General features: G+C 40.4%; 1 protein-coding gene across 1 annotated transcript; it reads right to left on the bottom strand.

Moving 5' to 3' along the window:
• Positions 1–10,762: 10,762 nt before the first annotated feature.
• LOC143878610 (metalloendoproteinase 2-MMP-like) lies at positions 10,763–11,993 on the bottom strand. Its single transcript, XM_077380884.1, has one exon. It carries the CDS (start codon positions 11,919–11,921, stop codon positions 10,962–10,964), a length of 960 nt encoding a protein of 319 aa, XP_077236999.1. The 5' UTR covers positions 11,922–11,993; the 3' UTR covers positions 10,763–10,961.
• Between the last annotated feature and the right edge of the window lie 9,435 nt (positions 11,994–21,428).

Raw genomic sequence — 21,428 nt, 5'->3', positions numbered from 1 at the left:
AATTAAGTGAGTTAATCTTTGAAATTGAAGACTGGATTACCGGGCGAGAAAGGTGCATATGGTGTATTCATCATACCTTCCATTCTCGTAATCAGCTAACGGATTTAGACTTCTGGGATCACAGATCATTGCAGTGTCACTTATGGGTCGTAGGTCCCTTACCTAGGTGGTGACTCTGGTCATTCACTTTTGTGTGAAATTCGGATTGCTTTAGTGATCTCAAGTTCATAGAAAAGATGATTCATATAAATAATCAAAAGCACACGCCGCTCGTGTGAGTACGAGAGACCAACAGAGAGGTGGGTCGTGCCCCTCTTGTCAGATCGGGTCCCACACGGGCTGGGCTCCCTAGATAAACAAGCCCAAGTAAAGGAGTTTCTTAAAAAACATAAACCGGATATTGTCAGCATTCAAGAATCAAAATGGTCTGTTGTGAATAGAGCTACTATTAAAAGTTTGGGTGTGCCGAATCACTGTTTTTTATCTAGAGATGCGGTTGGGGCATATGGAGGGGTCATTTTTCTATGGGATGGGGTCAAGTTTGGGCTCATTGATTCATGGTGTGGTAATTTTTCAGCATCTGTAGTAGCTAGAGATGTCAATAGTGGTTTTGTTGGGCTTTTCTCTGGCATTTATGGACGGGTCTTGAGGGCGGAAAAAATATATTATGGGGGGAGTTGGATGAGATTAGAGGTAAATGGTCTCACCCTTGGTGCCTCGGTGGGGACTTTAATGAGATTAGGTTGGTGGAGGAACATGTGGGAAATACAAGATCTAACCAAAATATGAGAATTTTTTCTTACTTCATAGCAAGGCATGAACTTATCGATTTACCTTTGATGGGTGCTCCATTCACTTGGTGCAGAAATTGTAGCAAAGTCATAATCAACAGGTTCCTATTGTCCCTTTGTTGGCTTGATAGTTTCCCAGAAACCTGTCAGATAGCACTCCAGCATTCTATTTCTAATCATTGCCTGATTCTGCTAGATCCGAGGCTTGAGTCTGGGGTCCCTCTCCGTTCAGGTTTGATTTGGCTTGTTTGGAAAATTTTAAGATGGAGGAAAGATTGGGTGGTTCGTGGAATGAACATTCGGTCTTTGGAAAGCGGATATGGTAATTTGTTCAAAACTCAGATATGTGAAACAAAAGTTGAAAGATTGGAACAAGGACAAAGCAGGGGAGAAAAATGAAAGGAAGTTATGGTTATCTCTTCGCATCAAGGAAATTTCTGATAAGGATGAAGTGGGTGAGGCTAGTGCAGATGAAATGGAGGAAGTAGGAAAGTTAAAGGAAGAACATAACCGAATCATTTTGCAAGAGGAAATATCATGGTGCCAAAAATCAAGAGTCAAATGGCTTAAAGAAAGTGATAAAAATACGACTTATTTCCATGCTATGGCTAGTGTGCGTAGAAGGGGTAATCGAATAGAAGTTTTGAAGGTGAATGGTGTATTAGTGGAGGATAGGGAAACCATTATCAATGAAGTTGTGGAATTTTACCAAAATCTATATACAACGGAAGAAGTACTACGTCCGCTCCCAGATTGGGTGGAGTTTGGGGGTCTTGAGCAAGAGGACAATGAAGCTTTGGAAGTCCCTTTCTCCGAGGAGGAAATCAAGATGAGAGTTTTTTCGTTGGGAAAGGATAAGGCGCCGGGACCTGATGGCTTTTGTTTGGCTTTCTTTCAACATTGTTGGGAGTATGTCAAGAGGGATGTCATTAATTTTTTCAACCAGTTCCATTCGGGGATGGAGTTAGACAAAGGGACGGGAGCCACCTTCATATCCCGCATTCCTAAAATTAAGGGAGGTATAAGGGTGCAAGATTTTCGGCCTATCAGCTTGGTCGGATGCCTTTATAAAGTCCTTGCAAAAGTTTTAGCCGATTGTATCAAAAGGGAACTACATAAGATCATCTCTCCTAACCAGTGCGCTTTTGTTAAGGAGAGACAGATCCTTGATTGTTCCCTTATTGCGAATGAAATGATTGACTATTACTCAAAGATGGGGAAACAGGGTATTGTTTGCAAGTTGGATATGGAGAAAGCGTATGATAGGGTGGAATGGAATTGTCTTGACTATTTGCTTGGTAGGATGGGTTTTGGCATTAAGTGGAGATCATGGATTAGTAAATGTGTTTCATCGGCGTGGTTCTCTATTCTCATTAATGGATCCCCCAGGGTTTTTTCAAATCATCCAGAGGTCTTAGGCAGGGAGACCCTTTATCCCCATTTCTCTTTGTTGTAGTGGCGGAGACTCTCAGTAGGTTACTGAATAAAGGAGGAGAGAAAGGATTGCTCAAAGGTTTCTTTGTGGGTGACAGGAATGTGGAAATTTCACATCTTCAGTTTGCCGATGACACACTTTTATTTAGCTCTCCTGAAATATTGAAGAATGCAAATCTCAAAGCCACTCTTCGATGTTATGAAGCAATTAAAGGTCAGAGATCAAATTTTTACAAATCAAAGGTATTCATGATTAATATGCACCAAGAAGAAGTTTTGGGATTGGCAAGCATTTTGGGTTGCTCGGTTGATTCTTTTCCTTCTTCTTACCTTGGCCTCCCCCTTGGAGAGGGGAAACCTAAAAAGGAATGCTGCGATCATATCGTTGAAAGAGTAGAGAGGAGATTGGACACTTGGAAGAGAAACCTTGTATCCAAAGGTGCAGAATTACCCTTATAAAAGCAGTCTTAGCTAATATTCCCATCTACCATCTTTCATTGGCCAAATGTCCTGTCAGTGTGGTACTAAAGTTGGAAAAAATCCAAAGGAGATTCCTTTGGGGGGGGGGGGCTCAAACGAAAAGAAAGCGATTCCATTGCTTAGTTGGAAGAATGTATGTAAATCCATTAAGGCGAGTGGTTTGGGTATTCGCAGAATCAGGGAGACTAATCAAGCTTTATTGGGAAAGTGATTATGGAGATTTGGGGAAGAAGGCTCGCAGCTTTGGGTAAAAGTGATTGAAAGTAAGTATGGTTCCTCGGCAGGTTGATGAGAATCGGTTGATAATTACAAAAAGAAAAGTGCTACTATATGGCGGGATGTGATGAAATTAAAATTGAAATTTGGTAAAGGCATAAGATTTAGGGTATACAAAGGGAATCGGGTCAGATTCTGGCTAGATGCATGGCGTGACTCTAGACCGTTATCGGATATATTTCTGGATTTGTTTCTTGTTGCAGCAGATAAAGATGCTATGGTCAGGGACTATTTTATCCGCAGTGAAAATGGAGTCGTTTGGGCACCATTGTTTAGGAGGGACTTTTTTGACAGAGGGCTTCAGTCAATGGACAGGTTGCTGGTTATTTTGGAAAAAATCTACATCAAGCGATATGGCACGGATAAAAGAATCTGGATCTGAGACTCGGGGGGACTTCTCTGTTAAATCTTTCTATCATTACCTAGTACCTCATACTGCATCTTCCAAAGTATCCAAGGTATGGAGCATCCAAGTACCACCCATGGTTCAAACTTTTGCATGGACGACTATTATGGAGAGAATTCAGACGGTGGATTTCCTTCGAAGGAGGAATATCATTATTGTTGATCACTGTGCTCTCTGTATAGAAGAGGGGGAATCGGTAGACCATCTGCTGCTTCATTGCAAGGTAGCTACAGAGTTATGGAACATGTTGTTATCTAGATTTGGTGTTACATGGGTTCTCTCAGCAAAGTTATCAGACCTGTTTGATCATTGGGAATGGTGTCCATGGAATGGTAAAGGAAAAATTCTGTGAGAGTCTACTTTCTAACTATAATATGAGTGATATGGAAGGAAAAAAATGCTGGAGTCTTCAAAGGATTTTCCAGGCGCCTCTCTTTCCTCTTCAATAAAGTGGTAGCTCTTATCATATCCTGGGTGAGACTCATACCCAGCTTTGGTTTTGTATCGGCCTTTGACTCGTGGCATGGTTGGAGGGTGATATGTAATGGAGTTATGGGAAATCCTAAGATGGATCAAGTATGGGAACCACCTGTAAAAGGCTTTTTGAAATTTAATTTTGATGGGTCTAGCATGGAAATCTGGGTCCATCTGGTATTGGAGGGGTGTTAAGAGATGATCAAGGGAGGTTCGTTGGGCTTTTTCGGGTCCAATTGGAGTCTCGGATTCGAATGAGGCGGAGGTTCGAGCAGTACACCATGGTTTCAAAATTCTTATCAATGGCTTAAATAGGGTGGAGATTAAAGGTGATTCAAAAAATATCATACGTTGGATTAATGGATCACACTCACCTCCTTGGAGATTTGCGGATTTCTTTGACGAGATTCAAGACATGATTGGAGGGTTTCATCTCCAGGCATATCATGTGAAAAGATCAGCAAACGGGACTGCAGATAAATTAGCCAAAGATGGAGTCTTTAGGGTGGTTTTAGCACAATTTGACTATCTCCCCCCTTAAGATTCCGGTTTCGTGATATATGTACAGTTTATGTTTACGTTTATTTTTGTTGATTTCTTGTAATCCCTTCGGGACTTCCTCAGTCTCGTTAATTAATATATTATCTATTTGCCTTTTCAAAAAAAAAGTGCTCCTCATTTGTTCCTCAAATTGTTTGATTGAAAGGTATAAGTGCTCCTCATCTCTCTCTCTTCTCTCTCTCTCTCTCTCTCTCTCTCTCTCTCTCTCTCTCTCTCTCTCTCTCTCTCTCTCTCTCTCGTGCCTAGATCATAGAAGAAGGTGGACATCTGTAGACACCCCATTTTGACCGTACCTTGAGCCTTCCGTGTTTGAGCAAAAACCCCATCAAATCAACTAGGTAGGGTCCCAAACTTCACCTTAGGCTAGCTTAAGGTCCCAGCAACGTCCCTGCGAAATTTCATCGAATTCCGAGCGCGTTTGCCTAGCGAACGAGATGGGAGAATGTCCGTAGGGTAAACCAGCAAAAGGGGGGTGAATTATCCTAGAGAGGGCTAATCCAAATTCATATAAGACACGATTCGGCTGTGCATTTATCAAAAATTCGCGCAAAAACCGCGCGCCAATCAAGTAGTTGTGCCAATATCATTTTCCCCTTTTACCTATAAATATAAACTTAGTCTCATTTTTTTTTTAAGAAAATCCGTGAGAAGAGAGAAGAGAGAGAAACTCTACGTTTTTAGAGAGAGAAAACGGATCTCAAATCCGTTTTTCATCTTCTCCGGCAAGCTTGGCCGGATTTCGGCCAATTCTCATCGACGGCAAGTTTTTCTTCTTCCTCTTGGTTAGCCTATGCTGCTATTTCTTTCCTTTTACAGCTTAGAAACCTTAGATTTGCATAGATCTGTGAGATTGAGGGATCGGATTTTTTTTTTAAATAATCCAGAAAAGCAGATCTGAGAGAGAGAGAGAACCCTAATCAGAGAGAGAAACAGAGATTTTCCCCCCAAATCCACTAACCCTAACCCGTTGTGCTATTCTTCAGCCATATTCCGGTCATGATTCCGATCAAAAGCTCCGGCGAGGCTTACCTTTCTTTTCTCTCCTCCTTTTTCTTATAGTTATTTCTCCGGTCGATTCATCATTTCCGACGAGCTTCTTCTTCTCCGGTCGCACATTATTTTATTTTTTTTGAGATCTAGGAGTTTCGATCTATTATTCAAAAGAAAGAGAGAGAGAAAGCAAGTGAGAGAAAGGGGATCTCGATCGAATAGCGAATCTTCTTCTCCGATCATCGCTTCACCTTCTCCGGCGAACTCGCCTGAGATCCGGCTAAACCCTAACTTTTCACTTTTCTGATCTTCTCTGATTGAATCCGATCGCACAAGCCTTAGATCCATACGGAGCTGTTTCTCATCAATTAGAATTAATTCGTTGCTGGAATTCCTGGAGTTGTGTTCATTATTTTGCAAATCAGAGCATTGTAAAGAAAAGAAGAAGAAGTAGAACTTAAAAACAGAGAAGGTATGGCTTCCCTTTGATTTGTTCATTTTTCTTAGCTTGATTATATCGAAAATCATGACACAAGCTTAGAGAGATGATTTGATTCTTTAATTAGGTTTGAAATTTATGCTTAAAATCACTCAAAATGCGATTTGATTTTTATAAGCAAGGATCTGTATTTTTTTATTTGAGGTCTCTTTGAATCAAGTTCCTGCCTCTTTTATTTTGCTCCCTATGAAAGGTCTCTCAAGTACTGTTGTTTGCTTCTTCTTTTTCTACCTTTGATCTTATGAGTGTTTGTATATATATTTGAATGATAAGCTAATGGTTGGAGGTTTTTAAGATGAATTTAGGGGTTGAAATTGATTTTGGTCGATGATCCTTGATAAGGAATTTGTATTTCATACTTTATCATTATTATGTGGTTATCAATTTGTGAATTTTATAGTGTGGGAATTTAGAAATTTTCATCCAAATTCTACTTATTTGTCCTAGAATGTGAAATTATTTAAACTCTCGAATCCATTAGACTAGTTTTTCTATACATCTTGTTGAGTTTACATATATTTAGAAATAGAAGTCATGTTCTTTTAGGAAAGCAGCAACAGTAGTTATGTCAATCTTTTAGAATAACCTAGGAAAGGGACTTTCACACCTTTTATTTCAAAGGATTGGATGAGACAGATTCACTTTAATTAAGCAAACCTAAGTATAGAGAAGGGGAGTTCCCAGCTCATATTTTATGTTGGCAGGTGGTGCTAGTGTGTCATATCATAAGTATATCCCATTGTACAACAAGGGTTGTTATGGGAGTATGGTTACTGTCATTACCCATACCCCATGCATAATGTAAATCTTATAATTCTTGTTGTCCAGGTTATGAGAGGATGAAAATTTCCACCTTTGCTTACTCCTATGCATTAGATGGTAGTTTATGCATGAATGATCATAAGATGTGTCAGATGAAAGCATAAGGCAGTTATAATGAGCTGAATTTGATATACACAGGATTTGAAGGATACCCCAGGCTTTGATTAGTACCTCTTAGGTTTCAAATATGTTTGTCTCATTTACAAATTTTGGTAAAATTTTCTTTTCATTTTCTTTAATCTAATATGGGCAAGTATAAGAAGATTTGCTATATTTTTGGAATTAATAGTGTGTTTTCTCAGCTTTGTTAGGATGATAGCAGATAAGTCATGCTTGTGTTTAGGAAGAAAGTTTCTAAATTGGTATAAGACTTGTTAAAAAAATGAATTGGTTTAGATGTTAAAGGTAATGAATTATGATTTAGGTAAGTTCTCTAATGTTAGAATTTTAAAATAGTTTCAAGGCTTGGCATTTATGTGTCTCACATTTTTGTGGTGGTTTTGGCTTCAAGACTTTTGGTGTTGTTTCAATGTAAAATTGAAATATGTGTATCCTCCCTATCATTGCAGACGGCGATGAAGGCGTTAGCCCAAGCCCATCTTTTAGGGAGACCTTCTTGGTCCATGTAGTATCCCTCTTTCTTTTGTCTTTTATAAAGATAGCCTCAAGTTAGATCCTTCCTAGATCCTTCCATTCATTGCAAAGGCGATGAAGGCGCTAGCCCAAGCCCATCTTTAGGGGACTTGCTCAGTCCAAGTAACACTCCCCTCTTCTTTTCAAAAGACTTGACGAGTCTTTTATATGTGTATCCCCCAGACATTAGAAACCCATTCATTGCAAGGGCAATGAAAGAACTATCTAGAGCCCTTCTTAGGAGACAAGCCGTGTCTAATTCAGCCTAGTGGTTATCATCCTTTTGGGAACACAGGCTTTGTCTCTTTTGTTTTACTCGTCGCATCCTTTTAGGGAGACAAGCTATGTCCCAACATGAATGTCAAACCCATTTAGAGACAGGCTTTGTCTCATTAGAGCGCCAACCCTTTTAGGGAGACAAGCTATGTCTCACGAAAATATAATCAAATCCTTTGAAGACAAGCTTTGTCTCATTAGCGAGTCATACATAGGAGACTATCCAAGTCTCAAATAGAACACCTCCTCTAGGTGAAGGACCGACTTGGTCTGTTAAAAACCATACCCTTCTTATCATTGCAAGGGCAATGGAGCACGTCTCTGTATTTAGGAGACATGCCTTGTCTCATTAGCACCCCTCTCTTAGAGTTACTAGTCTAGGAGTCAGTCCTTCAGTTTCCGGAGTCAGTCCTATCATCATAGGGGTAAGCATTCTTTCCAACCTCTCATCAAATCGTGTGATTTTTATCCACTCCTGCAAGGTATAGGATGCTGTCCAACCTTTGCAGAGTTGTTATTCTGTTCATTCCCCCGCAAAGCATAAGATGCTGTCCAACTTTTGCGGGATATCAGGAGTCCGTCCTCCCCTCATGATGATAGGATTCTGTCCTCTTGTGTCAAAAACTCAAAAAACACTATAAAACAACCAAAATACCAAAAATATCTGAAAAACCAAAAATCTCAAAAATCTTGAGTCATTAGGAGAGTAATTAGGAATTCTATTCCGAACTACGTTGGCTTGATCCCTTCCCATAAGGTACGTAGTGCAGCTTGGGATCCACATCCCAAGTCCAGCCAAACCTTTAAAAATAAACTTTTCAAAGTTTTCCAAAAAATACAAAAATCTTCAAAACCTTTTCAAAATGATCTTCCCCTAGAGTTAGGAGTCTGTCCTAGCTATTTAGGGTGTTTTAGAGTTAGGAGGCTGTCCTGATTTGTATTGATATGGTGTGTCCTGTCGTGTGAGTGTCCCTAGAGTTAGGAGGCCTCGAGTCGATCGGTTAGACATTTAGTCGAACCGATGGCTAGACTAGGAAGCATATAGTCAGCCCATGATTTTCATTAGGTTGCACAGCCTAGATACACATAGGATGTAGGGCCCATCTGCATTAGCTTAAGGCTAACCAACTTGCATTAGTTAGGGCATATAGAGAGTCCTAAAACTTACAATTCACTTGAATTCAAGCAATTATACAAAAAGCTTTAAAAATCAGTATAGTCTAGTGGATCGAGTCTAGGATAGCGGTTCTAGATGGTTAGGCATCGTAGTTTAGAATAGGTCATCGAACTACGTGACTCCGATTCTTCCCGAGGCCAGGATACGTAGAGCAGCCGGGATGGACGGCCATTCTGGTTCGAATCAAGTCCTGCATTAGAGTTTTAGGATTTGTCTTGTCGAGTCGTGTATAGAGTTGAATTATGTTGTGTGTTTTGTTGTGTTTTCTTACTTTCATGTACAGATCCTATACTTTTAGCTGTAGCATGCATGTGTTTGCACACTAAAACTCATACACCAATTAGGTATGACACTCATAACCTAGATATTCTCAGGTGACACTTCTTTCATTTATTTTATATGTGTTTATTATTTCATCTTCGAGATATGCATGATTAGATAGACGTCTTCTCGGAGATATTCGTTCCCATTTCATATGACTTTCACCCAAAACACTTCAAAATTATTAAATAAATGGCATAAGAGACCAGGTGTTTGCACTTGGGCGGATGAGGTGCTCTTCGGACCTTCCAAATTCGTAACCAGGCACGAACCTTCTTTTTATATCTCTGGTTATCCGTTGCAACAGAGCATAGTATGGGATCCTTGGCCCACTTCCTTGGATGGCGACTCTTCTTTATTTAAGGTACGCCTAGAATCTGGGCTAGTCCCTGAATCGAGAGGCATATATCCCTTTGTATCGCCACTCATGCTGTGAGAGGCATTTCTTCTTTCGAGAGTTCCTTGGTAGAGCTCTCCATTCACGTGGATGATCTAGAGACTGCTCGTGGGGGCTCGTCCCCCGCCTCTCTCGGATCGGGGTCCACAGGCTCATAAGTTTTTTTTTAATCACTTGGGCCCACCTGATTTAAAGATTCAAACCATTCTATTATTGGGCCCCAACTTAAATAGGGCCTTGCCCATAGAACCATCTCCATAGGATGATCCAAACCCTCCGAACAGCCTCAACAGATCGGAGAGTTAGGAACATTATTTGGAATTGATGGTGAAGGTTTTCCATGACCCTCCCAACCCTAGTTGCGCCCCTAGCTCCATTTGAGCGAGAGGGTGAAGGTTTTTCCATGCCCTCCTTCATGAGGTGGTTTTGACATCAACAGTGAGGGCAAAGGAAGGTTTGCCATGTAAGCCTAGAGTTCGTAGTAACATCATCATCAAGGGAGATTGCAAAGAATGTTTTGTTGTGCTTCGTGTGCAACCATCACCAATGTCTTGCTTCGTGAAGGTTTTCATATGTTGAAGCATTTTATCACACACACACTGATCCATTTTGGAAAATTATCATGCTACACTGCATGTATCTATTACAAGTAGTTTCAGTACTACAAAAATCACTGATGACATGAAAATAGGGAAGTGATATATCCGCCCCTTTTGATTACTATGGACACCCAGCGTCAGTGAATCAATGACTGAAGAGGTGCTGATGTACTTCACCTCAGAAGAATTCAGTGGGTTTGATTGCCAAGTACACTGGCATTGAGTGTCCCTAGTAAGCAAAAGGGGTGGATATATCACTTCCCATGAGAATATTGACGATATAAAACTTGCAACCACAAGAACTGTTTCCTCAAGATTAGGTAAATGAAAAATCTTAAAGAATCAACTACAATACTACTTCATCTATCAGATCGATCTGGAAAAAAAACTGAAAGATAGTGACTTCAGAAATGATACGGAGGCGGCCTAAAACTTCCATTATGGGAGTGAAGAAGGGAGATTTGCCAGAGGACTATCAAAATCAATTTCTAAATTACAGTATCCCACTCCCTCTGCAAGAGTCATATATCAATAGATCGCTGACTATCAGTTAAGTGCAGAGTCAACTTCCAAAACGTTTGATGGTAGAAATAAGAGTTTGTTGTTTCCGGCCATGTGAAATCGAATTCAACGCATTTGATAACTTTTATATATATAAGAGCCATAAGACAACTTTATTCAAATAACTATTGCAGGACTACATCCCCAACACAACATCAAACAATATTATGCATAAAAAAACACATAAGCATATTTGTTTTATTCACGCTTACACAATCATACTTACTACAGAGCTAGCATCCAAATCACTTCAAAAATCTGTAGCTAATTATTGTACAAAGCATGTATGCCCTGAATATCATCCTCATCCAGATCCACTCTCCTCTCTCCAGGACCAATACCAGACTGCATAACAGCATTTGGATCAGAAGAGTGGCCAAGTCCAAGCAAATGCCCAAACTCATGTACTGCCACAGATTCCAGGTCGAACTTATCACTAGACTTATCAACACCCCAACTATCGTCTGCATCAAAATGGGACACTCCTCGGGTGGGTGCAAAAGAATGTGCTAAAATCCCTCCAGGCCCATCAAATGGCACTCCATCGCCATGATCTCCGCTGAAGAATCCGATCTTAATATCGGCAGAGGAATAATCCTGAGTCTCCTCAAATGTGAATTGGCTAACGCTTGACCATTTACTGAAAGCACTGGAGCAAACGGAGCTCAGGCTTTGGATGTCAATGACTTGGATTGAATCTGGGATGAAACCATAGGTGAGATGGTACTTGTCAGAGGGCCATCTTGGGTTATTGGGGAAGAAGGTATAATCGGATACAGTGTAGAGGCCAGTTGAATTGTGATGGTGCTTCTTTCCGGAATTCATGGAAGTTCTTCCATCGACAATGTCAGGGACACCGCACCGAGGCTTCATCATGTGTTGAACTGTTTTGGAATCGAGTGCTCCTGTGATGTTGAGATTGTAATTGAGTTGGTAAGTTCTAATGGCATTCTCTGTGAGATCATCAAAGGATTCATCTTCAGCACTGTTGGTGTTGGTGTAATATTCGGGGAGATAGCCAAATTTCTGAAGGTATTTCTTAAGCTGGTTAAGACCCTTGACACTATCTCCTTTGTGGCATCCCTCTAGCTCCTTGAGGAACTGGAAGGGATGTTGATGTTTCCCTTTTGTTACGAAATGAGAAGAACGGGATTCAATCATCAGAGGAGAGAAGAAGAAGAAGAGGAAAACGCTCATGACAAGAGAAAATTGTAATGAGACCATTGTTTCTCTTGCCAAGCTTAGGCTTTAGACAAAGAGAAGAAGCTCTTACTGTTACTCAAAAGTGGGGGATTAGCAATGCCTATTTATAGTAGCGCCCCCTTACAAGCTACATGCGTGTTACATGGAGTTTCTTACAATTAAGGGTTTCCGTGGAATCAAAGGACTTTGAGACTGTTTGATTGAAAGGTGAAAAGTGCCCTTCATTTGTTTCTTGGGAATATCTCTTCCAAGTTCTCTGTGTCCCCACACGCTAAGTCTTATGATAGCAACTAAGTCTTTATAAGACTCATAAAAAAAAACTAAGTCTTTATTGAAAGACACATATTTGGGTCTCTTTCAATAAAGAATTAGGCCAAAGACTTGGAAATAATGGGTTACAAGGCCTCCAAATATAGACACGCATTTATGCTTAAGAGAACGAAAGAGAGTATGTTAGACATTGGTCTCTTTCAATAAAGACTTAGGCCAGAGACTTGGAAGTAATGGGTTACAAGTAGGGGTGTAAATGTATATTCAAAAATTCGATTACCATCTGCATCCGAATCCGTTTAACCCGAATATTATCTGAATCTGTTTCAAGCGGATATTATCCAAATCTGTTTATGAGATATTCGGCTCTTAGCGGATGCGAATCTGGTAAATAGTATATCCGATCCGTTTAACATCCGAATCAGAGAAGTACATTCTTTTTATTTATTATTAATAATATTATTAATATTTATTTTTAGTAATGGCTAGAAACAAAAGTGAATTTTCTTTTTAGAAAATAAAACAAAAACAAAAAGTGTTTTGCGTGGGTAATGGAGTAGTCTCTCATTTTAAGGGCATTCTTGAAACATGGCTTCTTTATGAAGCAACAAGTGTGGGATGTAGGATGAAAGAGACAAATGGATGACGGTGCTTGAAAGAAGAGATGGCATAGCTTCTAGAGAATTCTAAAGCAAAAAGGCCATCTAGGTCATTGATGGTAAATGGACAACTCGGATCAATTTTCCAACTTAGGGTTATGTAAAAATCCAAAATGCAATTAAAAGAGGGGACTTCAAAGGTTTGCAAGGAGAAGCAAGAGGGAAGAGAAAGGAGGAGGCCGAGACACCATCTCCGACATTCATTGGTGACCCTAATCCCCACTAAAATCTACCGCCGCCCCTCTCTACCTTCTCACGGCCACTTCTATCACCGCCAACCACCTTCATCTATAGGCCAATCCTCATCTCCATCCCCATTTCTCTTCATCTTCCACCATCAGCACTCCCACTTCTCCTGTTCAAAATAGCCGAAACCCATTCCATCATATACACCAAAAAAAAAAGAACGAAAAAACCCAAAAGCCACTACCAACACCATCCATCCCCACCGGCTCTCTCTCTCTCTCTCTCTCTCTCTCTCTCTCTCTCTCTCTCTCTCTCTCTCTCTCTCTCTCTCTCTCTCTCTCTGCTTTTGTTTTAAAAGGAAGAAGAGGATCTCATATATTTCAAGGTTTGCGAGTTAATTTTGAGAAGAGAAGGTAGAGGTCCGGTTTTAGGGTTTGGAAAATCCATTAGAGGATTCGAGGAGTAAGAAGGAGAAGAAAGATAAAATGCTGCAATAAAATGTTCAAATTTACCGGATAAACGGATATGGATAATATCCGAATTCGAACAATATCCCCCGGAATCGAATTTGGTAATAGATATTAAATATCCGTCAAATTCGAATCCGAACCGAATTCGGATAGCATATACTGTAATCGAATTCGGATATAGAAATATCCGCTTCGAATTCAATCCGTTTACACCCCTAGTTACAAGGCCTCAAAAGATAGACACGCATTTATGCTTAAGAGAAGGAAAGAGAGTCTGTTAAACATGGGTCTCTTTCAATAGAGACTTAGACCAGAGACTTGGAAATAATGGGTTACAAGGCCTCCAAAGATAGACACGCATTTATGCTTAAGAGAGGGAAAGACAGTCTGCACTTCTAACACACAACTTATAATTGGGACGATTAATCTTGTGGTGGTCCACTAGATTAACAGCTGCAATCAGGAAGGCAGCACTTATCTTGTGTAGTTACATAGAACTAAGATTAGATGCACTCCCACAAGAATAAACGTGTGTGGACAGGGTGAACTTAAGGAAGGTATTTTCAGAGAAACAAATGTGTAGTTTTATGTAATTTCAAAGCCGGTTGATTCTGCGCAACACCTTACATACCATACGAGAGACGAAACTGTTTGTTCTGAACTAGATTATGCTAATGAAGCATAGGAGAGACAAAAAAAACTGTTCATTCTGAAGTAGATTCTGCTAATGAAGCAATATCTACCGTAGATTACGAAAGAATATCACCACAGGATCATATTGGGCCCCACCAATATCTACCATAGAAAAACATCCATTAAAAATTCTTCATCAAGAAGCTTTTGAATAATTTTTTTTGTTCTAAAAGAGAATGACTGAAAATGGAAAGAAACTTGGATAATATAGATTAAAGACGGGCAAAAAACTCCATACGATGCACGGGGCAGCCAAAAGGAAAAAGTAGATATAGATTAAATAGAGGGCAAACAACTAAAAGAAAAATAAAGTTGACTACATAAAAAAAACTGTATGTCTTAATAAACTATAGATAAGAACATATTATACGTCATGTGTCGTGGCCACACCTGTTTATCTTGTGGACCACAACTATATTATGAAGGAATATCACCCTAAGATCAATAGTCCTAACTACCCCATGTGCATGGGCCCATAACTAGTGTAATACCCTTAGCATTCGATAAATTGTTTGTTAGAGGTGGAGTGTCTTTCTCTGTGTATATGTGGCCGTATTGGACGGCCTGGCAATTCATTATTTCCAAGTCTGTCTCCTAAGTCTATGTTGAAAGGGGCATACTTGGGTCTTCACCCAATGGATGTATACGGTCACGAGTTTTCTGATTGAGAAAGACGAGCCAAGGTCCCTTTTAGATTACAACCCCATGTGCATGGGCCCATAACTAGTGTAACACTCTTAGCATTCGATAAATTGTTTGTTAGAGGTGGAGTGCCTTTCTCTGTGTATATGTGGCCGTATTGGACGGCCTGGCAATTCATTATTTCCATGTCTGTCTCCTAAGTCTATGTTGAAAGGGGCATACTTGGGTCTTCACCAAATGGACGTATACGGTCACGAGTCTTTTGATTGAGAAAGATGAGCCAAGGTCCCTTTTAGATTACAACCCCATGTGCATGGGCCCATAACTAGTGTAACACCCTTAGCATTCGATAAATTGTTTGTTAGAGGTGGAATGTCTTTCTCTGTGTATATGTGGCCGTATTGGACGTCCTGGCAATTCATTATTTCCAAGTCTGTCTCCTAAGTCTATGTTGAAAGGGGCATACTTGGGTCTTCACCCAATGGACGTATACGGTCACGAGTCTTCTGATTCAGAAAGCCGAGCCAAGGTCCCTTTTAGATTACAACCCCATGTGCATCGGCCCATAACTAGTGTAACACTCTTAGCATTCGATAAATTGTTTGTTAGAGGTGGAGTGTCTTTCTCTGTGTATATGTGGCCGTATTGGACGGCCTGGCAATTCATTATTTCCAAGTCTGTCTCCTAAGTCTATGTTGAAAGGGGCATACTTGGGTCTTCACCCAATGGATGTATACGGTCACGAGTTTTCTGATTGAGAAAGACGAGCCAAGGTCCCTTTTAGATTACAACCCCATGTGCATGGGCCCATAACTAGTGTAACACTCTTAGCATTCGATAAATTGTTTGTTAGAGGTGGAGTGCCTTTCTCTGTGTATATGTGGCCGTATTGGACGGCCTGGCAATTCATTATTTCCATGTCTGTCTCCTAAGTCTATGTTGAAAGGGGCATACTTGGGTCTTCACCAAATGGACGTATACGGTCACGAGTCTTTTGATTGAGAAAGACGAGCCAAGGTCCCTTTTAGATTACAACCCCATGTGCATGGGCCCATAACTAGTGTAACACCCTTAGCATTCGATAAATTGTTTGTTAGAGGTGGAGTGTCTTTCTCTGTGTATATGTGGCCGTATTGGACGTCCTGGCAATTCATTATTTCCAAGTCTGTCTCCTAAGTCTATGTTGAAAGGGGCATACTTGGGTCTTCACCCAATGGACGTATACGGTCACGAGTCTTCTGATTCAGAAAGCCGAGCCAAGGTCCCTTTTAGATTACAACCCCATGTGCATCGGCCCATAACTAGTGTAACACTCTTAGCATTCGATAAATTGTTTGTTAGAGGTGGAGTGTCTTTCTCTGTGTATATGTGGCCGTATTGGACGGCCTGGCAATTCATTATTTCCAAGTCTGTCTCCTAAGTCTATGTTGAAAGGGGCATACTTGGGTCTTCACCCAATGGACGTATACGGTCACGAGTCTTCTGATTGAGAAAGATGAGCCAAGGTCCCTTTTAGATTACAACCCCATGTGCATGGGCCCATAACTAGTGTAACACTCTTAGCATTCGATCAATTGTTTGTTAGAGGTGGAGTGTCTTTCTCTGTGTATATGTGGCCGTATTGGACGTCCTGGCAATTCATTATTTCCAAGTCTGTCTCCTAAGTCTATGTTGAAAGGGGCATACTTGGGTCTTCACCCAATGGACGTATACGGTCACGAGTCTTCTGATTGAGAAAGACGAGCCGAGGTCCCTTTTAGATTACAACCCCATGTGCATGGGCCCATAACTAGTGTAACACTCTTAGCATTCGATAAATTGTTTGTTAGAGGTGGAGTGCCTTTCTCTGTGTATATGTGGCCGTATTGGACGGCCTGGCAATTCATTATTACCAAGTCTGTCTCCTAAGTCTATGTTGAAAGGGGCATACTTGGGTCTTCACCCAATGGACGTATACGGTCACGAGTCTTTTGATTGAGAAAGACGAGCCAAGGTCCCTTTTAGATTACAACCCCATGTGCATGGGCCCATAACTAGTGTAACACCCTTAGCATTCGATAAATTGTTTGTTAGAGGTGGAGTGTCTTTCTCTGTGTATATGTGGCCGTATTGGACGTCCTGGCAATTCATTATTTCCAAGTCTGTCTCCTAAGTCTATGTTGAAAGGGGCATACTTGGGTCTTCACCCAATGGACGTATACGGTCACGAGTCTTCTGATTCAGAAAGCCGAGCCAAGGTCCCTTTTAGATTACAACCCCATGTGCATCGGCCCATAACTAGTGTAACACTCTTAGCATTCGATAAATTGTTTGTTAGAGGTGGAGTGTCTTTCTCTGTGTATATGTGGCCGTATTGGACGGCCTGGCAATTCATTATTTCCAAGTCTGTCTCCTAAGTCTATGTTGAAAGGGGCATACTTGGGTCTTCACCCAATGGACGTATACGGTCACGAGTCTTCTGATTGAGAAAGATGAGCCAAGGTCCCTTTTAGATTACAACCCCATGTGCATGGGCCCATAACTAGTGTAACACTCTTAGCATTCGATCAATTGTTTGTTAGAGGTGGAGTGTCTTTCTCTGTGTATATGTGGCCGTATTGGACGTCCTGGCAATTCATTATTTCCAAGTCTGTCTCCTAAGTCTATGTTGAAAGGGGCATACTTGGGTCTTCACCCAATGGACGTATACGGTCACGAGTCTTCTGATTGAGAAAGACGAGCCGAGGTCCCTTTTAGATTACAACCCCATGTGCATGGGCCCATAACTAGTGTAACACTCTTAGCATTCGATAAATTGTTTGTTAGAGGTGGAGTGTCTTTCTCTGTGTATATGTGGCCGTATTGGACGGCCTGGCAATTCATTATTACCAAGTCTGTCTCCTAAGTCTATGTTGAAAGGGGCATACTTGGGTCTTCACCCAATGGACGTATACGGTCACGAGTCTTCTGATTGAGAAAGACGAGCAAGGTCGCTTTTAGATTACAACCGCATGTGCATGTGCCCATAACTAGTGTAACACTCTTAGCATTCGATAAATTGTTTGTTAGAGGTGGAGTGTCTTTCTCTGTGTATATGTGGCCGTATTGGACGTCCTGGCAATTCATTATTTCCAAGTCTGTCTCCTAAGTCTATGTTGAAAGGGGCATACTTGGGTCTTCACCCAATGGACGTATACGGTCACGAGTCTTCTGATTGAGAAAGACGAGCCAAGGTCCCTTTTAGATTACAACCCCATGTGCATGGGCCCATAACTAGTGTAACACTCTTAGCATTCGATAAATTGTTTGTTAGAGGTGGAGTGTCTTTCTCTGTGTATATGTGGCCGTATTGGACGGCCTGGCAATTCATTATTTCCAAGTCTTCACCCAATGGACGTATACGGTCACGAGTCTTCTGATTGAGAAAGACGAGCCAAGGTCCCTTTTAGATTACAACCCCATGTGCATGGGCCCATAACTAGTGTAACACTCTTAGCATTCGATCAATTGTTTGTTAGAGGTGGAGTGTCTTTCTCTGTGTATATGTGGCCGTATTGGACGTCCTGGCAATTCATTATTTCCAGGTCTGTCTCCTAAGTCTATGTTGAAAGGGGCATACTTGGGTCTTCACCCAATGGACGTATACGGTCACGAGTCTTCTGATTGAGAAAGACGAGCCAAGGTCCCTTTTAGATTACAACCCCATGTGGATGGGCCCATAACTAGTGTAACACTCTTAGCATTCGATAAATTGTTTGTTAGAGGTGGAGTGTCTTTCTCTGTGTATATGTGGCCGTATTGGACGTCCTGGCAATTCATGATTTCCAAGTCTCTCTCCTAACTCTATGTTGAAAGGGGCATACTTGGGGCTTCACCCAATGGACGTATACGGTCACGAGTCTTCTGATTGAGAAGGACGAGCCAAGGTCCCTTTTAGATTACAGGAATTTTCTGAATATGGAAAAGAAAGACTTCTTCAGAATTTCTTGTTTTACCATTGCATAATTACACATAAAAATGATAGGAAAGCGGTTTAAGTTTTGTTTATGTAGAGACCTTCAATTTATAAGCATATTTCTATAATGCCCCGTCGTTTGGGATTATGATCGTTTGGGATTGTGACAACCGATTTTCGCCTCCCAATCCGTTTATTGGACACAAAATTACATTAATTTTGAGTCCGATAAACGGATTGGGTGACAATCAGTTGCCAGAATCTCAAACGAACAGGGCCTAAATAAGTCTTAATCTACTAGAAATGTTTTTCCTGCAATGCAAATATTTGCTGTAAAAGCTTGGAAGGTAAGATTATTAATAAAATTTCCTACCTTATTTTACACATTTATGAAAAAAGATAAATTGAACCAAACCTATTCAATTTTCATTTTGAAATACCCACAAAGATGATATTCCTCTGAATTAACCATAAGCAATATCATTTTCTGCTAAATTTTGTAAAGAAGAAATTTTCCTTCAATTATTTTTTTGTGCAATCCAAAGTGGTCCTTAGGGAAATTGATAATTTTAGACCTTCCAAAAAAGTAGGACAAAAGAGAAAGGGCAGTGATAAATCGACTCCCAAATATCTTAAATCGACTCACCATGTGTCTCATCGTGAGTCGATTTAAGATGTATGGGGGTCGATTTATCACTCCCCAAGAGAAAGCTGAAGTACAGCATGAGGGGACATGTGGTATATAATATAAGACAAAGATTAAGAAACGCCCGATTAGAGAAACAAATGTGTAGTACTTTCACTGTTCAATCAAATAATTTCGAAGCCCGTTGATTCCGCTCAACACCTTACATACCATACGAGAGACGAAACTGTTGGTTCTGAAGTAGATTATACGTTATGTGTCGTGGTCGCACCTATTTATAGATTATGAAGGAATATCAGCCCAGGATCAATAGTCCTAACTACCCCCATGTGCATGGGCCCATAACTAGTGTAACGCGCTTAGCATTCGATAAATATGGTCATGAGTCTTCTGATTGAGAAGAACGAGCCAAGGTCCTTTTTGGATTACAGGAATTTTCTGAATATGGAAAAGAAAGAGTTCTTCAGAATTTCTTGTTTTACCATGATTACACATAAAAATGAAAGGAAAGGGGTTTAAGTTTTGTTTATCTAGAGAGACCTTCAATTTATAAGCATATTTCTATAATGCCCTGTCGTTTGGGATTGTGACAACCGATTATCGCCTCCCAATCTGTTTTTTAGACTCAAAACTACATTAATTTTGAGTCCAATAAACGGATTGGGGGTGACAATCGGTTGCCACAATCTCAAACGAACAGGGCCTAAATAAATCTTAATCTGCCAGAAATGTTTTTCCTGCAATGCAAATATTTGCTGTAAATGCTTGGAAGGTAAGATTATTAATAAAATTTCCTACCTTATTTTACACTTGCATGAAAAATGATAAATTGAACCAGACCTATTCAATTTTCATTTAGAAATACCTTCAAAGATGATATTCCTCTGAATTAACCATAATCAATATCATTTTCTGCTAAATTTTGTAAAGATGAAATTTTCCTTCAATTATTTTTTTGTGCAATCCAAACAGGTCCTAAGGGAAATTGATAATTTTAGGCCTTCCAAAAAAGTAGGACAAAAGAGAAAGCTGAAGTACATTGGAAACATGTGGTATATAACATAAGACAGAGATTGAGAAACGAAGAGTTTTAACTTGGGGTGCAACTTGGATTGGACTCAACCCGAACCCGACAGGTTCAACCCAATTTTGGCTCGGATTGGGTTGGCATTTTCTCGGGTTGGGTTAGGTTAGGGATGGGAAAAGCCAACCCGATTTAATTTTGGGTTGGGTTAGGGTTGAGGCCTTGGCAACCCGACCTGACCCGAACAGAACCTGACCTCTGTCCTCTGTCCTCTGATTTTATCATGATTTTCTATGTATTATGTTTGATCTTGTATTTTTATGTTTGGCCCTAGATGAACCCGAACCCAAACCGACCTGATTTTGAGGCGGATTGGGTTAGGCTTGACCATCCTCAACCCGAGGCTTGGGTTGGATTGGGTTAGGGTTGAAGGAATGCTGTCTCTGGTAAGGTTAGGGATGGCCTCAACCCGACCCGAGTTGCCACCCTAGTTTTTACTATATGAATAAAAACATCGAAAAACACCTCAAACCTGTGTCTATTTGCATTACGTTAGAATCCAAAAGTCCGTGAAATGAGCTGAAATTTTCCTTGTTACATCGCCGTCAGCTACGGAAGTCGATGGAAATTGGAGAAATTTTCCCAAATTTTCTTTCTGGTCTAGTTTCCATCATCACACAATTGAGCTTGATTTCTGTAGAGCTAAGATGATAATTGCACGTATAGATTATTTGGATGGCAAGGAATTCTCGTATTTTATAGGGTAAATGCATGATTGTTTGTTGGGATCAGAATCAAGAATCCACCACAATCCCTCTGTAGATCGGAGGTCTAGGATCATCCTATGGAAATGATTTTTTGGGCACAACCTATTTATGTTGTCAACCATCACATGGACGGTTTGGATCATCTTATAGTGTTGTCCGTACATTACTTTAAAAAAATAAGGGACTATAAGGACTTACACCATTAGTAATATAGTTAAGAAAAAGTTAAAAGTGGTA

This window comes from Tasmannia lanceolata, unplaced genomic scaffold (assembly GCF_043159265.1).
Source record: "Tasmannia lanceolata isolate RefF3 unplaced genomic scaffold, GAP_Taslan_0.1 ptg000006l, whole genome shotgun sequence".
NCBI classification, from domain to species: Eukaryota; Viridiplantae; Streptophyta; class Magnoliopsida; order Canellales; family Winteraceae; genus Tasmannia; species Tasmannia lanceolata.
This window is presented reverse-complemented; position numbering and strand designations above follow the sequence as displayed.